The sequence below is a fragment of the Oncorhynchus tshawytscha genome, linkage group LG27 (assembly GCF_018296145.1).
Source record: "Oncorhynchus tshawytscha isolate Ot180627B linkage group LG27, Otsh_v2.0, whole genome shotgun sequence".
Lineage (NCBI taxonomy): Eukaryota > Metazoa > Chordata > Actinopteri > Salmoniformes > Salmonidae > Oncorhynchus > Oncorhynchus tshawytscha.
The window spans coordinates 2,498,868-2,521,278 of NC_056455.1; the positions used below are offsets into that span (position 1 = coordinate 2,498,868).

The 22,411-nt window shown below is 41.3% G+C and overlaps 1 protein-coding gene across 1 annotated transcript; it reads right to left on the bottom strand.

Moving 5' to 3' along the window:
- Nucleotides 1-637: 637 nt before the first annotated feature.
- On the bottom strand, nt 638-21,430 carry LOC112225864 (DSN1 component of MIS12 kinetochore complex). Its single transcript, XM_024389959.1, has 11 exons — nt 21,407-21,430; nt 21,054-21,084; nt 20,586-20,797; nt 20,240-20,313; nt 20,028-20,100; nt 14,716-14,803; nt 14,185-14,235; nt 14,029-14,100; nt 4,906-5,053; nt 2,287-2,374; nt 638-1,446 (listed from the first exon to the last, which is right to left on the bottom strand). Exons 3-11 carry the CDS (start codon nt 20,764-20,766, stop codon nt 1,355-1,357), a joined length of 867 nt encoding a protein of 288 aa, XP_024245727.1. The 5' UTR covers nt 20,767-20,797; nt 21,054-21,084; nt 21,407-21,430; the 3' UTR covers nt 638-1,354.
- Nucleotides 21,431-22,411: the final 981 nt, after the last annotated feature.

Below are 22,411 nucleotides of genomic sequence, written 5' to 3' on the forward strand. Positions count from 1 at the left end.
TGGGCAGAACTTGAACCTGTCCGATTCCTTTTACACAATTTCTTTAAAAAAAACAGACATCACATTGTTCATGCAAGTGTAACCCTATTGACTGTTAAACTTCTGAGGAAATATTCCTCATTGGGGCCACATTCAGTTCATGTTTATCCTGGTAAGAGGAAGGCTCAACCTTATAACATGAAAGATGGTGAGAACTGCAGATGTGATAGTGAGCTGTTGAAAAGGGGGGTTATGACACACCAGGCATAATGTCAGGCCTTCGTTCTGCGCCAGTGAAAAGAAAGGGAGGGAGTCAAGATGAGGTGGGGAGGGGCCTCCCTGATGGACAGGAGAAGGGACAGAAGATATAGCAGTGCTGGAGGAGAGAAAAGAGGACTTAATCTCTGGACAAAACAGAAAAGATTGATGGATAAGAAAGGGTCAGGGAGTAAAGTATTATACAAGGGTGTGTTGAGAGAACTATCAAGTTGTGTGTACAGAGAATTCTTCCCCTTGTTACACACTGAAATCAAGATGTTTCAAAGGAGTTGGGATGGAATAATGGTTTCACATTTCCTTGTTTATGAAGGGTTAAAACGAACAGGATTGGACCTAGTCTTAAAACAACTGATTTAATGGCCAGAAAATGCAAGACAAATTCAGATAATTACTGTTTAATTAAAAAAATTTTTTTAGCATAAACATTTTTTTTTTTTTACAAGAACAGACAAGAATGTACAGGAAAATTAAGGAAAGCAGGTATCTTACAAAACAAACCCCCAAAATTCATCCACTGCAAGTTCATATTTCTCTACATCTTTTACAGTAGGTGAATATTCATTAGCTATTTAACTATTTAAATAAAGGATGAGATCGCCCTCTGGTGGCCAACAGCATATGTTTCATAGGGAGACCGGTATCCGTCAGGACCCATAGCACTCTGGAAAAAAGTAGGGCACTATAAGGAATGGGGTGCCATTTGGGAGGACCCAAATAGTAGTGGTGGAATAGAATAGATAGACAGTTTGCTGAATAAATCCACATTCATCCCGTGAAGAAAGATACCAGAGACTTATTTACAAACAACCACAAGCCACCACAGAGAACAGCTAAATTAGGGAGCCATGGGTAGAGTTAAGACATTACATAAATATAGAAAAAGCCAGACTGCGCTTTCTCATAGGTCATTCATTGAGTGAACCTGGATGAAACCAAAAGGTCACAATAGAGTCTGTGCTATTAAAGGTGTGCCTTGTCCTGCTTGGACAAAGCCAGAATTCAGTTTGCTTAGTTATCTTTTTTTGCCATGAAAAATCTAGGTTTGGTTGTACCATGATACTGTATTGCGATAACCCTAAAAACAGAGGTACTAGAATTATACGGTGGATGATGTGTTGGTTGATAGAGGTCCTGCCAGTAGATCTCTGACTGGGTCAGAGGAGAGATACTGGAATCCCACATCAGCCGCTGATGGGAGCAGATGTACACACTTAATACATGATCACAACAAATACATTTAATAAAACACAAAGAGAATAAACTCACTAGGCTGCAGGTAGCCTAGTGGTTAGAGTGTTGGACTAGTAACCAGAAGGTTGCTGGATCAAATCCCCAAGCTGACAAGGTAAAAAAATAAATAAAAAAAAGTTGTTCTGCCCCTGAACAAGGCAGTTAACCTACTGTTCCCTGGTAGGCGGTCATTGAAAATAAGAATTTGTTTTTAACTGATGTGCCTAGTTAAATAAAAGGTTAAATAATAAATCAAAACCATTAAAAAAGGGGCAGCGCAGTTAAAAATAGTGCTTCCACACAAAGGTCAAAATAACACAGAAATTGTTAATTATGATAATGCCCTTTTTGGAAGAGCGGTTTGAAAAACAAATGCCTGGAATTTCAGCCCACATCATGACTTCACAAGGTGATCTGCTTATAATAGACCAATGACTGTTCATCTGGGTAAGGGGGGTAGGCTCTAGACCACCCTATCAGGGATGTGTACGCAAATATCTTAATTTGCTTCATAACACCCACAAGATCAGACTGAACATTTCAACAGCCAAATGAGGCTCAAGAAATAAAATGATCAAAATAGTTTCATTAAATAAAAGTGATAGACAGTGATGATTTAAAGACCTTTACTAAGTCAAGAAGTGTTCAGCAGGGAGAAAATGTTTTGAAACAGAAGGGGAAGGTACTACCTAAATTGAAACAGATTTTAATTTTCTGTTGCAAAAGGTACTGCCCTACTTGAACACGACCCTGAGAACCACTACAGCCATCCATCCATCCATACAGACATGCCCTTACCCAATCTGCTGCTCGTCTCATTCACCAGTAGCTGAGCCTGTTCCTGTCTGGACCGCAGCTCCCTGACCATCTTACACTGGGTGTCCATCTATGGAGGAACAGATGTTTTTTTTTTATTTACGTGCAACTCACATTTTAAGAGGGTAATAAGCGTCTCACAACTTCAACAGTAATAAAAATTTTAAAAACGGCCTTCGATATGCACTCATCTACAACAAAAGCCAGGGCAGCACCGTGGTTGAGGCAAATAAACTCTCGGGCTAGGCGATATGGCCAAAATGTCAATACTTTTGTATTAAAAAAATAAATACAATTTCTAGATATGCTTTATGAGTAGTGCATGACTAGCGTGGCAACATATGAATTCTAAGTGTTTTAATGGGCCTTTCTCCATTCTGGTTGAACAATATAAACAAAAAAGTTCAACAAAAATATTGAATATAGTGACTGGGCACTTCAAAGTGTTTGACATGACAAGGAATCAAAAAGCAAGGTGTTATTGTGACAGGGTATGAACCAAATGTTGGTCAGTTTTCCAGTGGATCCTATTTAGAGGTTAAGTTTCATGCACTCTTACTTGATGTAGCTAAAATATTAATGTGTTATACATTTCGAATTTTATTTAACTTGGCAAGTCAGTTAAGAACAAATTCTTATTTACAATGACGGCCTACACCAACCAAATCCGGACGACGCTGGAGCAATTGTGCGCCGCCTTATGAGACTCCCAATCACGGCTAGTTGTGATACAGCCTGGAATCGAACCAGGGTGTCTGTAGTGACGCCTCAAGCACTGAGATTACAGTGCCTTAGACAGCGGCGCCACTTGGGAGCCCAGGCGTTGCCTATTCCTCTCAGATTTAGAATATACCATTGTACAAACACACTGGTATCAGCACAGATAGATATTTCACCGGACATATAAATGTGAAGTATCCGCTTGGCGTTTCCACTCACTGGAAGCCCACTGGCCAGCAGGGGGAGAAGATGGATTTTGGCTGACATTCTACAATTTCTCATCAACTGAACATTTGATCTCAATACAGTTCTGTTCCCAAAACTGTTAAATCGGTTATGAACAGAGCGGACTACCCTTTGCAAAAGTTTTTAAAAAAAATTTAGGAGTGCAAAGGGGAATTGAGTGATTGCACACGCACACTTCAGAGTAGGCGTTCCCTAACGGAAATATGCAAACGCATGTTAGAACACGCCAATAGGATCGTTTTAGATCGTGCTTGGTTCTGCTCACTATGACTCAATTGGTCCCATTGGAAACAGGCTGTGGTCCATCTTGGTTTAGTTGTAAAAATCTTTGGTATCAGGCTAGCTTGCCAGCTAAGTAGCTATTTGCAGCTAACAATTTGAGGCACAAAAAAACAAGTAAAACCGTAGAATGTTTGTGGATTTACATAAAGCAAAGTGGAAAGCAACATAGTTCTCAACATCTTGTTGCATCTGAAGCGTTGACCACCGCAGACTGTCACTGCGAGTGAACGGCTAGTATTTTAACTTGACTCGTGGAAGAGCAAAAACAAGTCTCGTTGAGTGATAATTGGCTGGCTGTGTGGAAGGAGAGAAGACAAATAGCAAACGGAGTAAACTATAAAAACTGACATTACACACGGAGGAGTGGATTAACATTTAAACTTATCAAACATTAAAAAAATACTGGTATACAAAGGTAAACTAAAGACCCAAACTCATCTGCATCAATACCAGTATTTAGTCAAATTCAGTATACCGCCTAACCCCATCTCGGGCTATTAATGAACATTTTATGTTAGATTCATTAACACACAAGGGTGTGATAAAGAAATAATTGCTCTAACCTGAAGGCAAGTGAGAACACTTCACACAGTAGTCAAAAATGTTTATTGCATTGGAACTATAATGTGTGCACTGCAGCTACCATCTTACTTTGAGCATGGGACATAGAATTCACCCCTCAGTGTTCCAACTTCCACTTCAGTCAAATGTGTAATTACTCGTAGTCGATCATTGTAGTCCTTCAACTTAAAGCATCAGCTGTCAGAGCAGCTTACTGATCATTACACCTGTACACAGCGCATCTGTAAGTAGACCACCCAACTACCTCATCCCCATATTACTTTTTGCACACCAGTACGCCACACCCCTCTACTTGCACATTCATCTTCTGCAAATCTCACTCCAGTGTTTAATTGCAAAATTGTAAATATTTCACCACTATGGCATATTTATTGCCTTACCTCCCTAATCTCACTACACTTTTCTATTGTGTTATTGGACTGTACGTTTGTTTATCCATGTGTAACTGTCGCACCGCTTTGCGTCATCTGGGCCAGGTCGCAGTTGTAAATGAGAACTTGTTCTCATCTGGTCTACCCGTTTAAATAAAGGTGAAATAAATTAAAAAATGCCATCAATGCATGACTAAGTGAAAATCTAACTTAAATGCAAGTTAAGATTTGCCCAATAGAACATTAAATAAAACTCCCAAAGGCCTTTCCTGGATACAGAGCCAAATACTGGACTACAAAACTATTACGACAGAGATTCTCCATTGAGCTTGCTTTTAGTCTAGGACTAAACTGTTCAAGAAACCATCCAAGTGGAATAATACAAGTTTGTCCGCATTACCACCAGTTCCACAGTGGACAGTACAGACCGCTGTCTGCGGAGCACGCTGTGGTAATCAGGTTTGTTCTGGATGAGCTGGCTCTGTGAGGACTGGGCCAGGCAGCTAGGGTCTAACATCACCCCATTCTCCAGGCACTGCTCCAATTGCCTGCAAAGGGAAAGATAAGATATACCAACACATTTACACTAGACAAAAACCACGGTACTAAAATGGGCCATAACCAACTCTAGTATCGTTATCATGCCATTCTGAACAATGAACAATCATTGGGGGAAGATCAGCTTTAATATTACAGATGGTAGCTGCCATCAATGAAATTGTCTGCACAAATTCCAATCCTCCATTCATATACGTAAACATACAAACTAGAGGTCTACCGATTATGATCTCTCAGTGCCGATACCGATTATTGGAGGGGGGAAAAGATGATTTAGATTGTTTTAAATATTAAGAAAAGAAAAAGCCATTTAAAATGTATTTGTAATAATGACAATACTGAATGAACACTTATTTTAACTTAATATAATACATCGAATCAATTTAGCCTCAAATTAATAATGAAACAAGTTCAATTTGGTTTAAATAATGCAAAAACAAAGTGTTGGAGAAAAATGTAAAAGTGCAATATGTGCCATGTAAGAAAGCTAACGTTTCAGTTCCTTGCTCAGAACATATGAAAGCTGGTGGTTCCTTTTAACATGAGCCTGCAATATTCCCAGGTAAGAAGTTTTAGGTTGTAGTTATTATAGGACTCTATATACCATTTGTATTTCATTAACTTTTGACTATTGAATGTTCTTATAGGCACTTTAGTATTGCCAGTGTAACAGTATAGCTTCCGTCCCTCTCCACGCTCCTCCCTGGGCTCGAACCAGGAACACAGCGACAGCCACCCTCGAAGCCGCGTTACCCATGCAGAGCAAGGGAAACAACCACAGGCTCAGAGTGTGACATTTGAAACGCTAACTAGCTAGCCATTTCACTTTGGTTACACCAGCCACATCTCGGGAGTTGATAGGCTTGAAGTCATAAACAGCGCAATGCTTGACGCACAACAAAGAGCTGCTGGCAAAACATGCGAAAGGTGCTGTTTGAATGAATGTTTACGCGCCTGCTTCTGCCTACCACCGCTCAGTCAGATTATATGCAACGCAGGACACGCTAGATAATATCAACCATGTGTAGTGAACTAGTGATGAGTGATTTGACAAGATAAGTTTAATGCTAGCTAGCAACTTACATTGGCTTACTGCATTCACGTAACAGGCACTCCTTGTGGATTGCACAAGGACTAGTTAACTGTAAGTTTGCTAGATTGGATCCCCCGAGCTGACAAGGCGAAAATCTGCCGTTCTGCCCCTGAACGAGGCAGTTTACCCACCGTTCCTAGGCAGTCATTGAAAATAAGAATGTGTGCTTAACTGGACTTGCCTGGTTAAATGGAGTAGAAAAAAAATATTTAGGCAAAAATCGGTGGCCAAAAATACCGATTGTTACGAAAACTTGAAATCGGCCATTCCGATTAATCGGTCGACCTCTAGTATATACACTTTTTACATTGTAGAATAACAGTGAAGACATCAAAACTACGAAACACATGAAATCAAAATATATTTACATTCTTCAAAGTAGCCACCCTTTGCATTGACAGCTTTGCACACGCTTGGCATCCTCTCATCCAGCTTCACCTGGAATGCTTTTCCAACAGTCTTGAAGGACTTTGCACACATGCTGAGCACTTGCTAGGCTACTTATCCTCCCCTCTGTGGTTCAACTCATCCTAAACCATCTCAATTCTGTTAAGGTCAGGTGATTGTGGAGGCCAGGGCATCTGATGCAGCACTCCATCACTCACCTTCTTGGTCTAATAGCCCTTACACAGCCTGGAGGTGTGTTGGGTCATTGTCCTGTCGAAAAACAAATTATAGTCCCACTAAGCACAAACCAGATGGGATGGAGTACTGCTGCAGAATGCAGAGGTAGCCATGCTGGTTAAGCATGCCTTGAATTCTAAATAAAACATTTTAAAAAAAGAATTTAAAAAAAAAGAACTCACTGACAGTATCACTAACAAAGCACCCCCACGCCACCTCCTCCATGCTTCATGGTGGGACCCACACATGCATAGATCATCCGTTCACCTACTCCGCGTCACAAAGACACGGCGGTTGGAACCAAAAATCTCAAATTTGGACTCAGACCAAAGGACAGATGTCCACCTTTCCAAATGTTCATTGTGTGCGTTTCTTGGTCCAAGCAAGTCTTCTTATTGGTGTCTTTTAGTAGTGGTTTCTATGCAGCAATTCAACCATGAAGGCCTGATTCACGCAGTCTCCTTCTGAACAGTTTATGTTGATATGTGTCTGTTACTTAACTCTGCAAAGCATTTATTTGGGCTGCAATTTCTGAGGCTGGTACCTAATGAACGTATCCTCTGCAGCAGAGTTAACACTGGGTCTTCCTTTCCTGCAGCAGTCCTCATGAGCCAGCTTCATCATAGCGCTTGATAGTGTTTGCGAATGTACTTGAAGAAACTTTCAAAGTTATAGAATTTTTCCCGGATTGACTGACCATGTCTAAAACTGTAGTTTCTCTTTGCTTATTTGAGCTGTTCTTGCCATAATATGGACATTTATTGTACCAAATAGGGCGATCTTCTGTATACCACCCCTACCTTGTCACAACTGATAATGTTCAAACGCATTAAGGAAAGAAATGGCACAAATTAACAAGGCACACCTGTTAATTGAAATGCATTCCAGGTTGAGAGAATGCCAAGAGTATGCAAAGCTGTCAAGGCAAAGGATGGTTATTTTGAAGACTCAAATTGATTTAACAAACACTTTGTTACATGTGTTATATAGGGATGCACAATATTTAATAAAAAATAAAAAAAATAAAAAATAATAATAATTGAACATAACGGAAATCGTCCGATATTAGCCAAAATCAGTATTGGCCAGATATGTAGTTTAATGCCGATGTGCAAAATCAATGTCAAAGCTGAAATGCATACCTATATAATGTAGGGACATGTGGTAATGACTGTACATAAAATGTAAAGGCTACACATCATTCCTAACCTAGCCCACAATGTCTGCTCTGTGGATCGAGCAGTCAACAAGTCGAGCAGTTATTTGAAAGAGAGACAACGCAAAGACTAAACTCATTAACACCAAGATAAATTCATTGCCCATTACAAGAAAACGTTCTGTCGTGGATGATGTTGGCTTTCGCGACTGGTCGAGCACAGGTACACACTAACGTTACCAAGTGCGCAATTTTTTAGATGTCGCCCTACCGGAGTTAATAATAGTGTCATTGCTATTAGCTTCACAACATTACATGGAAAGCCGTTTGGGCGTACATTTTTTGAACGGAGCATGCTTATTTAAGATGGTGAGGAAGGCACTTTTAAAGAATAACCATGCATCCTCTGATGGGATGAGGTCAATGTCATTCCAGGATACCCCGGCCAGGCCGATTAGAAAGCCTGCTCGCTGAAGTGTTTTAGGGAGAGTGATGAGACAGTGATGAGGGGTGGTTGTTTGACCGCAGACCCATTAAGGATGAAGGCAATGAGGCAGTGATCTCTGAGATCCTGGTTGAAAACAGCAGAGGTGTATTTAGAGGGCGAGTTAGGATGATATCTATGAGGGTGCCCATGTTTACAGATTTGGGGTTGTACCTGGTAGGTTCATTGATAATTTGTGCGAGATTGAGGGCATCAAGCTTAGATTGTAGGATGGTATGTCCCAGTTTAGGTCACCTAGCAGCACCAGCTCAGAAGATAGATGGGGGCAATCAATTCACATATGGTGTCCAGGGCACAGCTGGGGGCAGAGGGTGGTCTATAGCAAGCGGCAACGGTGAGACTTTTTCTGGAAAGGTGAATTTTTAGAAGTAGAAGCTCGAATTGTTTTGGTACAGAACTGATAGTAAGACAGAACTCTGCAGGCTCTCGCTGCAGTAGATTGCAACACCGCCCCCATTGGCAGTTCTTTGTCGGAAAATGTTAGTTAGGGATAGAAATTTCAGGGTTGTTGGTGGTTTTCCTTAGTCAGGATTCAGACATGGCTAAGATATCCAGGTTGGCAGAATGTGCTAAAGCAGTGAATAAAGCAAACTTAGGGATTAGGCTACTAATGTTAACATATGCATGAAACCAAGGCTTTTACGGTTACAGAAGTCAACAATTGAGAGCACCAGGAGAGTAGGAGTGGAGCTAGGCACTGCAGGTCCTGGATTAATCTCCACATCACCAGAGGAAGAGAAGGGTACGGCTAAAGGCTATAAGAACCGTCCGTCTAGCACGTTCGGAACAGAGAGTAAAGGGAGCAGGTTTCTGGGCACGATAGCATAGATTCAAGGCATAATGTACAGACAAAGGTATCGTTTACCTCAATGTACTCTTCCTACCTAGGCATTGAGTAACAATTAGTGTGTCTCCAGAGACGTTTAAACCAGGTGATGTCAACGCATATGTGGGAGGTGGAACAACATGGTTGGTTAAGGCATGGTGAGGCTCTACAGTGAAATAAGACAGTAATCACTAACCAGGACAGTAATGGACAAGGGATATTGATATTAGGGCGAGGCATGCGTACCTAAGTGATCGTATGGGTCCAGTGAGTGGTTGGGCCGGAAGGGGACACGGCGATTCAGACAGCAGGCCGGGGCTAGAGAGCTATGGGGTGGGGTCTGTTTTGCCTCCTTGAGCTGTGTCGTCGATAGACCAGTCTTGGAATTAGTAGGTTTCCAAGTACCAGAGGGGTTCAAGTCCAATTGGAGAAATGGGTATAGTGGTCCAAGAAACTGGCCGATGGATCAGCTAACAATCCAATATGCTCTAAATAGCTTGCAGATAGTTAGCAGAATGGGCCTTCAGGGGATGTCGCACCTGAGGGGCCTGTTGGGGTCCTCGAGCAGATTATGTCGGTATTCCAGCCATGAAGGATTGGCAGGGTTCCATGCCCCGTACCGGCAGTAGAAGGGGTCCAGATACTGTAGCCGAGGAGTGGGCTTCAGGAGTAGAGATGGGTTAAGCATGGGTAGGCTCCAGGATAGTTGGTGCTTGCGCCGGGACAGAAAGGTTAGCCAGGAGTAGTCAACCCAGGTTGCGGTTAGCTAGCTGCGATGAATCAGATGAAATGGTTCAGAGTTTGAGGTAGGAATCCGGGGATATGGAGAGAAAAATAGGTCTAGTATGCTCTGGTTTGAAACGCATTGTACGAACTGACGAGAGCTTTCCGAGCTAAAGGTTAGCTGATGACCGCTAGCAGTGGTTAGCTGACTAATAGCTGGCTAGCTTCAGTTGAGGTATTCCAGTTCGGAGGTAAATAGAAATACTTTAACAAAAAAACAGATCCACACCACATCGGGTGAGGTGGGTTGCAGGAGAGTATTTAGAAGTTTAGGAAAAATATATACACACACACACGGGACAAGACAAAGACGTCTGACTGCAACACCATCTTGGATTCCTGCATTGTGATTTCAGATGTCAAATTAACAATTAGTTTGTTGATTTTATATAAAACATTACAATCTCGTTTAGCATGATGCATTCAATTATGGCATAATTATACTGCTTGTATTAATTTGCATCACTGTCAATGACATACTTTAATTTGAAGGCTAACAGCAAAGTCCACTATTGTGGCAAATCCTTACTGTGGCTAGGTGGTTCCGACCAACATTAATCAAATAAGAACAGTCTTATAAATTAGGGTTATTTTAGATGACACATAGCTATATAGTTAGCTAGCTAACTATAACTACAGAAACAAATGTTTTGCTATGTTTTGGGGGAAGAACATTGTTTGCATCCATGAGCTAGCTAGTTAAAAAAAATAATGACCAGCACCATAGGTGCGCAAGAAGTTCACCAGCATCATAGCATACATATCGACGAATCGTTGTGATATATGAAATACCAGTGAGTTTAATCAATATGTAAAACTCGTTAAATTATGTGACGTGCAGACATATTCAGGTCCTGATATGTCAAGCTGTTTTTTGACCCAAATGGCGTTCATTAGAAATCCTGACTGAGAATGAAAGGACTGAACAACGAAACAGCACAGCAAGTAAGTGAAAGAAATAAGTTTTGATTATGTTTTACTGGTAATGGGGACATGCGTAAATGCCAACAAAGTGGTCTGTACATGGCCTGTATTCAAACCAGGGACTGTAGGGATGCCTCTTGCATTGAGATTAGAAGAAGTCGACCGATTATGATTTTTCAAAGCCGATACCGATTATTGGAGGACCAAAAAACCCGATACAGATTAATCGGATAATAGATAGATAATGACAATTACAACAGTGCTGAATGAACAACTTAATACATATAAAATAAATTTAGCCTCAAATAATGAAACATGATCAACTTGGTTTAAATAATACAACAGTGTTGAAAGTATTAGTGCAATATGCCATGCAAAAAAGCTAACGTTTAAATTCCATGCTCAGAACATGAGAAAGCTGATGGTTCCTTTTAACATGAGTCTTCAATATCCCAAGGTAAGACGTTTTAGGTTGTAGTTATAGGACTATTTCTCTATACCATTTGTATATTGGATCTTCTTATAGGCACTATAGTATTGCCAGCCTAATCTCAGGAGTTGATAGGCTTTAAGTCATAAACATCACTGTATTCAAGCAGCGAAGGCTGCTGGCAAATGCAGGAAATTGCTGTTTGAAAGAATGCTTACGAGCCTGCTGCTGCCTACCACCGCTCAGACTGCTCTATCAAATCATAAGACTTAATTATAATAGAACACAGCAATATGAGCCTTAGGTGAAACCCGGAAACAACCATTTTGAAAACAAAATGTTTATTCTTTCAGTGAAATACAGAACCATTCTGTATTTTAATCGAACAGGTGGCATCCAGAAGTCTACATATTGAGGTTACATTGCACAGCCTTCATTGCTATGTCATAATTATGTAAAATTCTGGCAAATTAATTATGGTCTTTGTTAGGAAGAAATGGTCTTCACACAGTTCGCAACGAGCCAACTGCTGCATTTTCCCTGAATCTGCTTGCACAGAGCGCAAGAGAAGTGACACAATTTCCCTAGTTAATATTGCCTGCGAACATGAATTGATTTTAACTAAATATGCAGGTTTAAAAAATATATATATACTTGTGTATTGATGTTTATGGATAGGTACATTCATTCAACGATTGTGCTTTTTTCACGAATGCGCTTGTTAAATCACCAGTTTGGCGAAGTAGGCTGTGAGTCGATGAAATTAAAACGCACTGTGCATTGATGATTTGCAATGTGGTCAGCCTGCCAAGCAGTCTCCTCGTGGAGTGCAACATAGTCGGCGATCAAAAATGCCGATTACGAAAACTTGAAAATCTGCCCCAATTAAATTTGGCCGACCTCTAATTGAGATGCAGTGCCTTAGACACCTGCGTCCATTTGTGTGTCAACTATACTAGAATGCTTAAAAAGGCTGCAATTCTTTTAATAATATCGGTATGGGTTTTTTTGGCAAGGAAAATATTGGATATCAGGAGGCCAAAAGTGGCACTATTATTCTACAATGTAGAAAAGAGTTTTTAAAAACTAAGAAACCCTGGAATGGAGTAGGTGTTTCCAAAGGTACGACTGGTACTGTATGCATGCATGTATACACACCCTTTTAAAAATGTTCCACTAACATCGAAAATCTCTTCAACTATTTAGCAACCTATATGGCACAGCTGTGAATTTTGGGGTAGTTAAAAAAATACCAGTTATCACAACGTTATTTAATGCAGGGCCGACAGACTAGTTCCTTACTTATTCCCCCTTCCACTTGCCGCTTCCATTTTTGCAATTAGTTAGTTATTTTGGGTAGAGCAGACATTCCAATACATTTTTGTTAGCTGTATGTGTGACAACTCCACCAGCCCTATTTATTCTATAATCTTTTAATTTAAAACATTTTTTTGATTAAAACAATAATCAATTACAATATTTGAGTTGAACCACAATATGTTGTATGATTGTGTCTTTTCTGGTGGATTTAACTGAAATTGCAACCTATGGCTTGTTTTAAAAATATTGATATTTTGGAGATTTCATTTCACATATCCAAAATTGAAAGGTTGTAATCTGAATAAAGGCCATTCTGGAACACGGGATGAGACTTTCTTACTAATTTGCTAGAGAACCAGTTCAGATTTATGTATAACTTTTGTATGAATGACACCTTCAGTGAGAGGTCTAATGCTTTAATATTTAAATCATTTCTGCCCTCCGAATTCATAAATAGGCCCTTTAAATTTTGTCTGGTTTGTCATTCTAGATAAATTATATGGGCAAAAAATATTGCATTTTAACAAAAAGCAGGTCGCTAGGTGGAGGCAAGACCATAAGCAAATAGGTAAACTGGGATATGACTGAAGAGTTAATCTGGGTGATTTTTCCAGAAATAGACAAGTGTTGTCCTTTCCTTGGTAGCAAGATATATTTTTGCTAACTTTCTATTAAAATAAAATTGAGATCATTTCTTTTTCAGGACATATACTGAATATGTCCACATCCGTCAGACCATTTTATTGGTAAACTACACAGTAATGTAATAGTAAAAAAATAAAATAAAAATTTCAGAGATCCTCTATGAGGCTGTGGAGGGATCCAAATTGTGGATTTAAAAGGAAACATGACCTTCATTTTCAAGCCCTGGATTACTAACCCCTTAATATTATTGTTAAACTCAATTTTAACAGCTAACAATGGCAATAATAAAAATATATGTTGATAGTGGACAACCTTGTTATACTCCGACAGTTTAAAAGTTCCTGAGAATAGCCATGATTTACTATACATAACTTTAAACCATTTTATAAAAATTAAAAAATTAAAAAAAGATTCTCCAAAATTGAAATTTTCCAGACATTTATATATGAACTCCAGTTGTACTTTATCAATGCCTTTTCAAAGTCTCCTATGAATACCAGGTCTGGGTATTGATAGCTAACTTTGGCTAATGCCCAAATTGGACTGAAGCACCAGGCACATAAGAAAAATAACTGACAACCTGAAACTTGGAGCATGGTGAGTGCAGAACGAGAGTGAACAAGTGCATGTAATTTGTGGGTGTGAGAGAATGTGCTCACCTGTCCAATTGTTCAGCTTTACTCCGGTGCTTGTCTAACAGGGCCTCCCAAGACGCACTCTCAGCCTGCAGCCTGAAATTACAGGTGGAAAAAAAATAAATTAAGAAAATATTTATTAATTACAGGCACTCACACAGTGATGAGGAAGTCAGTTACCTGTGTATAGCCTTCCTGGCCTGCTCCATGGTGTTCTGCATTTCAGTGTCACTAGTGAGAAAGAGAGTCAAAAGGGAGCCATAACAGATAACTGAATACAGAAAGGGCTGAACTAGAAATAAAGGGACAATACAGAAGAATGAGCCCTTTTTCTCTTGGGCTATGCCGATACTAGTATCGCAATATTTTTTCCATGCCAAAAACAAGAAGCCTTCCTTTAAAAACCGGCTGTTTGTAAAATATTGCGTGCTATAGCTTGGGGGGGGGGGCAAACTCTGGATGACATGACGCTGCTTGTTTTCAACAGAAGTTAAAAATCGGTTTTGTGTTGTTTCCTTGCCACAATACCGACTAGTATCATGTTACTCGGATTGTCCCGGACCCTTCATGTTAGAGGATGAAGGGGGGAGAAAAAAAAAAGTGCTGGAAATACATAATAGTAAAATAGACTGCTCAGGAAAAAGGTAAGTGTTTAAGGACGTTAAGTCAAGGAACAAAATGAGGTTGAGGGCTGTGACGAGACAGCATTACCTGGCTGTGCTAGTGGGAGGTTGCTGACACTGCGGCTCATTGCGTAGGTCTTTGGCCAGGCAACACCACTCCTTCTGTACAGCCTCCACTGAAACAGGGAAGAAAATGTTATTAGACAACACTTAAAGTGAATTCGGAAAGTATTCAGACCTTAACTTCAATTACAGACTTTTAAAATTAGTTAAAAAATTGTCACCCCAAGCTATCTATACACAGAGCAAAACCAAGTTTGTAGAATTGTTTGCAAAAAAAAAATACACATTTACAAAGTATTCAGACCCTTTACTCAGTACTTTGTTGAAGCACATTTGGCAGCGATTAGAGCCTTGTCTTCTTGGGTATGACGCTACAAGCTTGGCACACCTGTATTTGGAGAGTTTCTCCCATTCTTCTCTGCAGATTCTCTCAAGCTCTGGCAGGCTGGATGGTGAGTGTCGCTGCATAGCCATTTACATCTCCAGAGGTGCTATTGGGTTCAAGTCTGGGCCACTCAAGAACATTCAGAGACTTGCCCTGGCTGTGTGCTTAGGGTCCTATGGGAAGGTGAACCTTCACCCCAGTCTGAGGTCCTGAGCACTCTGGAGCAGGTTTTCATCAAGGATCTTTCCGTACTTTGCTCCGTTCATTATTCCCCTCGATCCTGACTAGGCTCACAGTCCTTGCGGCTGAAAAACATCACCACACCACGATGCTGCCATCACCACGCTTCATAGGGATGGTGCCAGGTGTTTAGTTTTGGTTTCATCGGACCAGAGAATCTTGTCTCTCATGCTCTGAGAGTCCTTAGGTGCCTTTTGGCAAAATCCAAGCGGGCTGTCATGTGCCTTTTACTGAGTGGCTTCCATCTGGCCACTACCATAAAGGCCTGATTGGTAGAGTGTTGCAGATAGTTGTCCTTCTGGAAGGTTCTCCCATCTCCACAGATGAACTCTGGAGCTCTGTCAGAGTGACCATCGGGTTCTTGGTCACCTCCCTGACTAAGGCCCCTCTCCCACAATTGCTCAGTTTGGCCAGCCAGCCAGCCCTAGGAAGAGTCCTGGTGGTTCCAAACTTCTTCCATTTAAGAATGGAGGCTACTGTGTTATTGGGGACATTCAATGTTGCATACAATTTTTGGTACCCTTACCCAGATCTGTGCCTCGACACAATCCTGTCTCAGAGCTCTACGGACAATTCCTTCAACCTCATGGCTTGGTTTTTGATCTGACAGGCACTGTCAACTGTGGGATCTTATATAAACAGGGGTGTGCCTTTCCAAATCATGTCCAATCAATTGAATTTACCACAGGTGGACTCCAATGAATTTAAACATTTCAAGAATGATCTATGGAAACAGGATGCACCTGAGCTCAATTTTGAGTCACGGAAAAGGGTCTGAATACTTAGCCTGGTTTCACTTAGTCATTATGGGGTATTGTGTGTAGATGTAGTGTTTAAATTTTTTAAATACATTTTAGAATAAGTCTAACGTAACAAAATGTCAAAAAATGGAAAGGTCTGAATTCGAGGTCGATTTCAACTTCTCATAAAAATCAGAAATCTGTTGTTTTTTTTTACACCTTTTTAAACATTTAATTAACTAGGCAAGTCAGTTAACACATTATTTTCAATGACGGCCTAGGAACGGTGGGTTAACTGCCTCGACAGACTTTCACCTTGTCAGCTCGGGGGATCCATTCTTGCAACCTTACAGTTAACTAGTCCAACGCAATAGCCAACTGCCTCGTTGCACTCCACAAGGAGACTGCCTGTTACACGAAAGCAGTAAGCCAAGGTAGGTTGCTAGCTAACATTAAAGTTCAAATAAAAAAACAAAATCAATAATCACTAGTTAACTACACACGGTTGATGATATTACTAGTTTATCTAGCGTGTCGTGTGTTGCATATAATCTGACTGAGCATACAAGCATCTGACTGAGCAGTGTTAGGCAGCAGGCTTGTAAGCATTCATTCAAACAGCACTTTAGTGCGTTTTGCCAGCAGCTTTTCATTGTGCGTCAAGAAGCATTGCGCTGTTTATGAATTCAAGCCTATCAACTCCCGAGTTTAGCCGTACCCTTATCCTACTCCTCCTCTGGTGATGTAGAGGTGAATCCAGGCCCTGCAGTGCCTAGTTCCACTCCTATTCCCCAGGCGCTCTTTTGATGACTTCTGTAACCATAATAGCCTTGGTTTCATGCATGTTAACATTAGCCTTCCTCCCTAAATTTGTTTTATTCACTGCTTTAGCACACTCTGCCAACCCGGATGTTCTAGCCGCGTCTGAATCCTGGCTTAGGAAGACCACCAAAAACTCTGAAATTTTCATCCAACTACATTTTCAGACAAGATAGAACAGCCAAAGTGGGCGGTGTTGCAATCTACTGCAAAGATAGGACAGAACTCTGCAGGCTACTAGCCAGGTCTGTACCCAAACAATTTGAACTTCTACTTTTAAAAATCCACCTCTCTAAAAACAAGTCTCTCACCGTTGCCGCCTGAGCTCATGCTGCTAGGCGACCTAATTTTACCTTTGTTCTTAACTGACTTGCCTAGTTAAATAAATTATTCTTTTCAATGACGGCCTAGGAACAGTGGGTCATGGGCAGAACGACAGATTTGTACCTTGTCAGCTCGGGGATTTGAACTTGCAACCTTCTGGTTACTAGTCCAACGCTCTAACCACTAGGCTAACCTGCCGCCCCTAAACTGGAACACCCTAGTCATCCTACAATCTAAGCTTGATGCCCTCAATCTCACACAAATTATCCATGAACCTACCAGGTACCTCCCCAAAGCAGTAAACACGGGCACCCTCGTAGATATCATCCTAACCAACTTGCCCTCTAAATACACCTCTGCTTGTCTTCAACCAAGATCTCAGCAATCACTGCCTCATTGCCTGCATCCGTAATGGGTCAGCGGTCAAATGACCTCCACTCACTGTCAAACGCTCCCTGAAACACTTCAGCGAGCAGGCCTTTCTAATTGACCTGGCCAGGGTCTCTCATCCCGTCAGTAGAGGATGCTTGGTTATTTATTTTTTTAAATGCCTTCCTCACCATCTTAAATAAGCATGCCCCATTCAAGAAATTTAGAACCAGGAACAGATATAGCCCTTGGTTCTCTCCAGACCTGACTGCCCTTAACCAACACAAAAACATCCTATGGCCTTCTGCATTAGCGGCGAACAGCCCCCGTGATATGCAAATTTTCAGGGAAGCTAGAAACCAATATACACAGGCAGTTAGAAAAGCAAAGGCTAGCTTTTTCAAGCAGAAATTTGCTTCCTGCAACACCAACTCAAAAAAGTCATGGGACACTGTAAAGTCAATGGAGAATAAGAACACTGCCTCCCAGCTGCCCACTGCACTGAAGATAGGAAACACTGTCACCACTGATAAATCCACTATAATTGAGAATTTCAATAAGCATTTTTCTACCGCTGGCTATGCTTTCCACCTGGCTACCCCTACCCCAATCCCAATCAACAGCACTGTACCCCCCCACAGCAAATCGCCCAAGCCTTCCCCATTTCTCCTTCTCCGAAATCCAGTCAGCTGATGTTCTGAAAGAGCTGCAAAATCTGGACCCCTTACAAATCAGCCGGGCTAGACAATCTTTTGTGTCGTCTGAGATTCCCAAAGATTGGAAAGCAGCTGCGGTCATCCCAGTCTTCAAAGAGGGGGGGGACACTCTTGACCCAAACTTCTACAGACCTATTATCTATCCCACCCTGCCTTTCTAAGGTCTTCGAAAGCCAAGTCAACAAACAGATAACCGACCATTTCGAATCCCACCATACCTTCTCCGCTACACAATCTGGTTTCAGAGCTGGTCATGGGTGCACCTCAGCCACGCTCAAGGTCCTAAACGATATCTTAACCGCCATCGATAAGAAACAATATTGTGTCTCTGGCAGTCTATGGGGGTGCCACAGGGTTCAATTCTTGGACCAACTCTTCATACTCGTCGCCAAACCCACTGGCTCCAGGTCATCTACAAGACCCCGCTAGGTAAAGTCCCCCCTTAACTCACTGGTCACCATAGCAACACCCACCTGTAGCACACGCTCCAGCAGGTATATCTCTGGTCACCCCCAAAACCAATTCTTTCTTTGGCCGCCTCTCCTTCCAGTTCTCTGCTGCTAATGACTGGAACGAACGACAAAAATCTCTGAAACTGGAAACACTTATCTCCCTCACTAGCTTTAAGCACCAGCTGTCAGAGCAGCTCACAGATGACTGCACATAGCCCATCTATAATTTGGCCCAAACAACTAGCTCTTTTCCTACTGTATTTATTTAGCTCCTTTGCACCTCATTATTTCTCTACTTCGCAATAAACCATTCCAGTGTTTTACTTGCTATATTGTATTTACTTCGCCACCACGGCCTTTTTTGCCTTCACCTATAGACCTTTTCAACTGTGTTTATTTTACTCCATGTGTAACTGTTGTTGGTTTCAAACTGCTTTGCTTTATCTTGGCCAGGTTGCAATTGGAAAAGAGAACTTGTTCTCAACTTGCCTACCTGGTTAAATAAAGGTGAAAAAAAATCAAATTAAAAAAAGATGAGGCTGGTGTAACCGATGTGAAATGGCTAGCTAGTTAGCGGGGACAAACATCACTCGCTCTGAGACTTGGAGTGGTTGTTCCCCTTGCTCTGCAATGGGTAACGCTGCTTCGAAGGTGGCTGTTGTAGTGTTCCTGGTTCGAGCAAGGAGAGGGACGGAAGCTATACTGTTACCCTGGCAATACTAGTGCCTATAAGAACATCCAATAGTCAAAGGTTAATGAAATACAAATGATAGAGGGAAATAGTCCCATAAATACTACAACTTAACTTCTTACCTGGGAATATTGAAGGCTTATGTTAAGGAACCACCAGCTTTCGTATGTTCTGAGCAAGGAACTGAAACGTTAGCTTTCTTACATGGCACATATTGCACTTTTACTTTCTTCTCCAACACTTTGTTTTTGCATTTAATGCAAATTGAACTTGTTCCATTATTTGAGGCAAAATTGATGTATTATATTAAGCTAAAATAAGTGTTCATTCAGTAGTTGTAATTGTCATTATTACAAAAGAAATTGGCTTTTTTGGTCCTCCAATAATCAGTATTGGCGTTGAAAAATCATAATCGGTCGACCTCTAGTCTGAATACTTTCCGAATGCACTGTATACCTACTGCAAGGCACACAACTAAAGCTCTATTCAAAATACAGCACCGAAACAGTGGGGGGCAGAAGTAAACATTGGATGTTTTTTTTGCTGGATGTTTACAATCCAAAACCACTACTCATTTGATACTTACAAAGATCCTACCAACCTTGTGTCTGAAGTGACTCTAAACTGCCTTTGGGTGTCGTGCTCAGTGAGTCTTGTAACTTCTTGACTGCCAGCTGGAGACAAAGAGAGAGATGGGACACAAAGTCAGCTAAATTGTCAGCCAGGATCCTAGACATTGAAATAACCTCCAGGTTGAAGTTAACCTGACTTTCAAAACACAGACACTAGCGAATTACAATCACTTAAACATACCCCCATAGAAGCCTCCATCAGTTTCTCTTGCCTCTCCTCCTCTGGTAGGGATTGGCTGATTGACCTGCATATAGCTGGATAGGAGGCATTTAGACAGAAGCTTAGCATTTACAGGTTACAAGAGAATTTTGTAAATCACTTAGCCCCAATTGTGCCTCCTTCCCATACTGCAATTCATTGTTTTTAAGGGTCAACCTGGGATAGGTGGCCGACTCTAGCCATAGCTTGGAAAGAGTATATGTTTTACGGCTCAAGAAGACGTAAACTAAACTCTAGATAGTGTCACTCATCCCAGACACCACAACCAATGTTGTTGATACTGAAAAATACAGGTTTTGGGGCTCACTCTGGGAGGTGTTGGGGAGGGAAGGGAGAGAACGTCGGTCCCTGGTCGACCTCCAGGAATTATTTTGCATGCTGCTGGGGCTCAACGACTGACCCTCTGTTAGAACATCCCCCTCAGGATCCCTTCCATGCCGCTCTTCTCCAGAACACTGCTCCATCTGTGCCTCTGCTGTTTCTGACATCTGTATGTTGGTGGTGGAGGCAGGAGTGTGTCTGCAGGGAGATTTGGGGTGAAGAGCTGCTGGGCTTGGACTCCCAGGGCAAACTCTTTTGAGTTCCTGCGGAGGCTTTTCTTCCTCGTGGACCTTGATCAACTAAGTGGGCTTTTAGGTAATTTGTGTGTCATCGTCAGTGCTATGCTAACTTCATCAGCTAGCTACCATTTTAGTGAGTTTATATTATGTATATTGGCCCTTATGTGCAACCAAAACCGCCTACACCACAAACAATCAGCTGTTGATTGTCTTACCTTCTTCTGGTGTTCAGCAGAGCTGTCGCAGCTGCTGATAACATCAATGAAAAAGAGAGAAAGATTAACATAACCACATGAGCATAGTTTATGTTGAAATGGCTAGTTTGCTGTCTATAGATGTGGCTACCACTAAGACTACTTTAAAATAGGGGTGTTAGCTAGTAGCTAACGTTACCCGGGCAGTGAGGTCGGTACTTAACGTTAGCAAGCTCCTACTTTGATGTACAACACAATACGACCCTCTGAGATAGCGCGCTAATTCCACCCAATTCTTCAGAGCAAAGCAGTGAAGTTCGGGAAAACTTTCAGTAACGTTATTAACTTAAAATACATTTTAAAAAGATACAAACCTTTCCGACTGCATTCCAGAACGAATATCCGCCATATTTATTTTAAAAATCTACCCGCCACAAACAAAATCGTCCCCTCCCATTTACAGATATGCATTTCGGGAAATGTAGTGTTGAGCGACGTGGCCCACTAGGAGCATCTTTGCACTACTTAGGCTCCAGCTACCATTTCTCTGCATGAATCGTCCCTTAAGCAGAGTTTGGGGGGGTTGGGGACGAGTTGCGCTCTACTCCTCTCAAGATAACAACCAAAGTGTTACCATAATTCAGCTTTTGAAACAAGCCATAGTTTTTAGCACGGTTTGGCACCAAATGGAAACGGAGGTGGCACCGTTATTATACTGAACAAAAAATATAAACGCAACAAGATTTTAATAAGTTACGGTTCATATAAGTCAATTGAAATATATTCATTAAGCCCTAATTTATGGATTTCACATGACTGGGAACACAGATATGCATCTGTTGTTCACTAAAAAATGTTTTAAAGTAAGATGGCACTGACAGACATGGAAGCTCTGCTTCTAGCTCCTAAGCAACTTTGCAGACAAGCATTTCGCTACACCCACAATAACATCTGCTAAATATGTGTATGCGACCAATAAAATGTGATTTGATATCTTTAAAAAAAAAATTGCCTCAGAATGGGCTTCAGGATCTTGTCACGGTATCTCTGTACATTAAAATTGCCATAGATAAAATACAATTGTGTTCGTTGTCCATAGCATGCCTGTCCATACCATAACCCGACCGCCAACATGGGGACCTCTGTTTACATCGGTGACATCAGCAATCCACTCGCCCACACGACGCCATACGTGGTCTGCGAGGTCAGTTGGACATACTGCTAAATTCTATAAAACGACGGAGGCGACTTATGGTAGAGAAATTAACATTAAATTATTTGGCAACAGTGGTGGATATTCCTGCAGTCACCATGCCAATTGCATACTCCCTCAAAACATGAGACATCTGTGGTGTTGTGTTGTGTGACAAAACTGCACT

Bases quoted from the DNA above. Each gene is read 5' to 3' on its own strand.
- LOC112225864 (XM_024389959.1), bottom strand. From the start codon at position 20,766: ATGTCAGAAACAGCAGAGGCACAGATGGAGCAGTGTTCTGGAGAAGAG. The intron at 14,101-14,184 runs GTAACTGACTTC...CTGTAATTTCAG, and splicing joins GCCAGGAAGGCTATACACAG to GCTGCAGGCTGAGAGTGCGT. The intron at 1,447-2,286 runs GTAAGGGCATGT...TGCTCCCATCAG, and splicing joins TGAGACGAGCAGCAGATTGG to CGGCTGATGTGGGATTCCAG.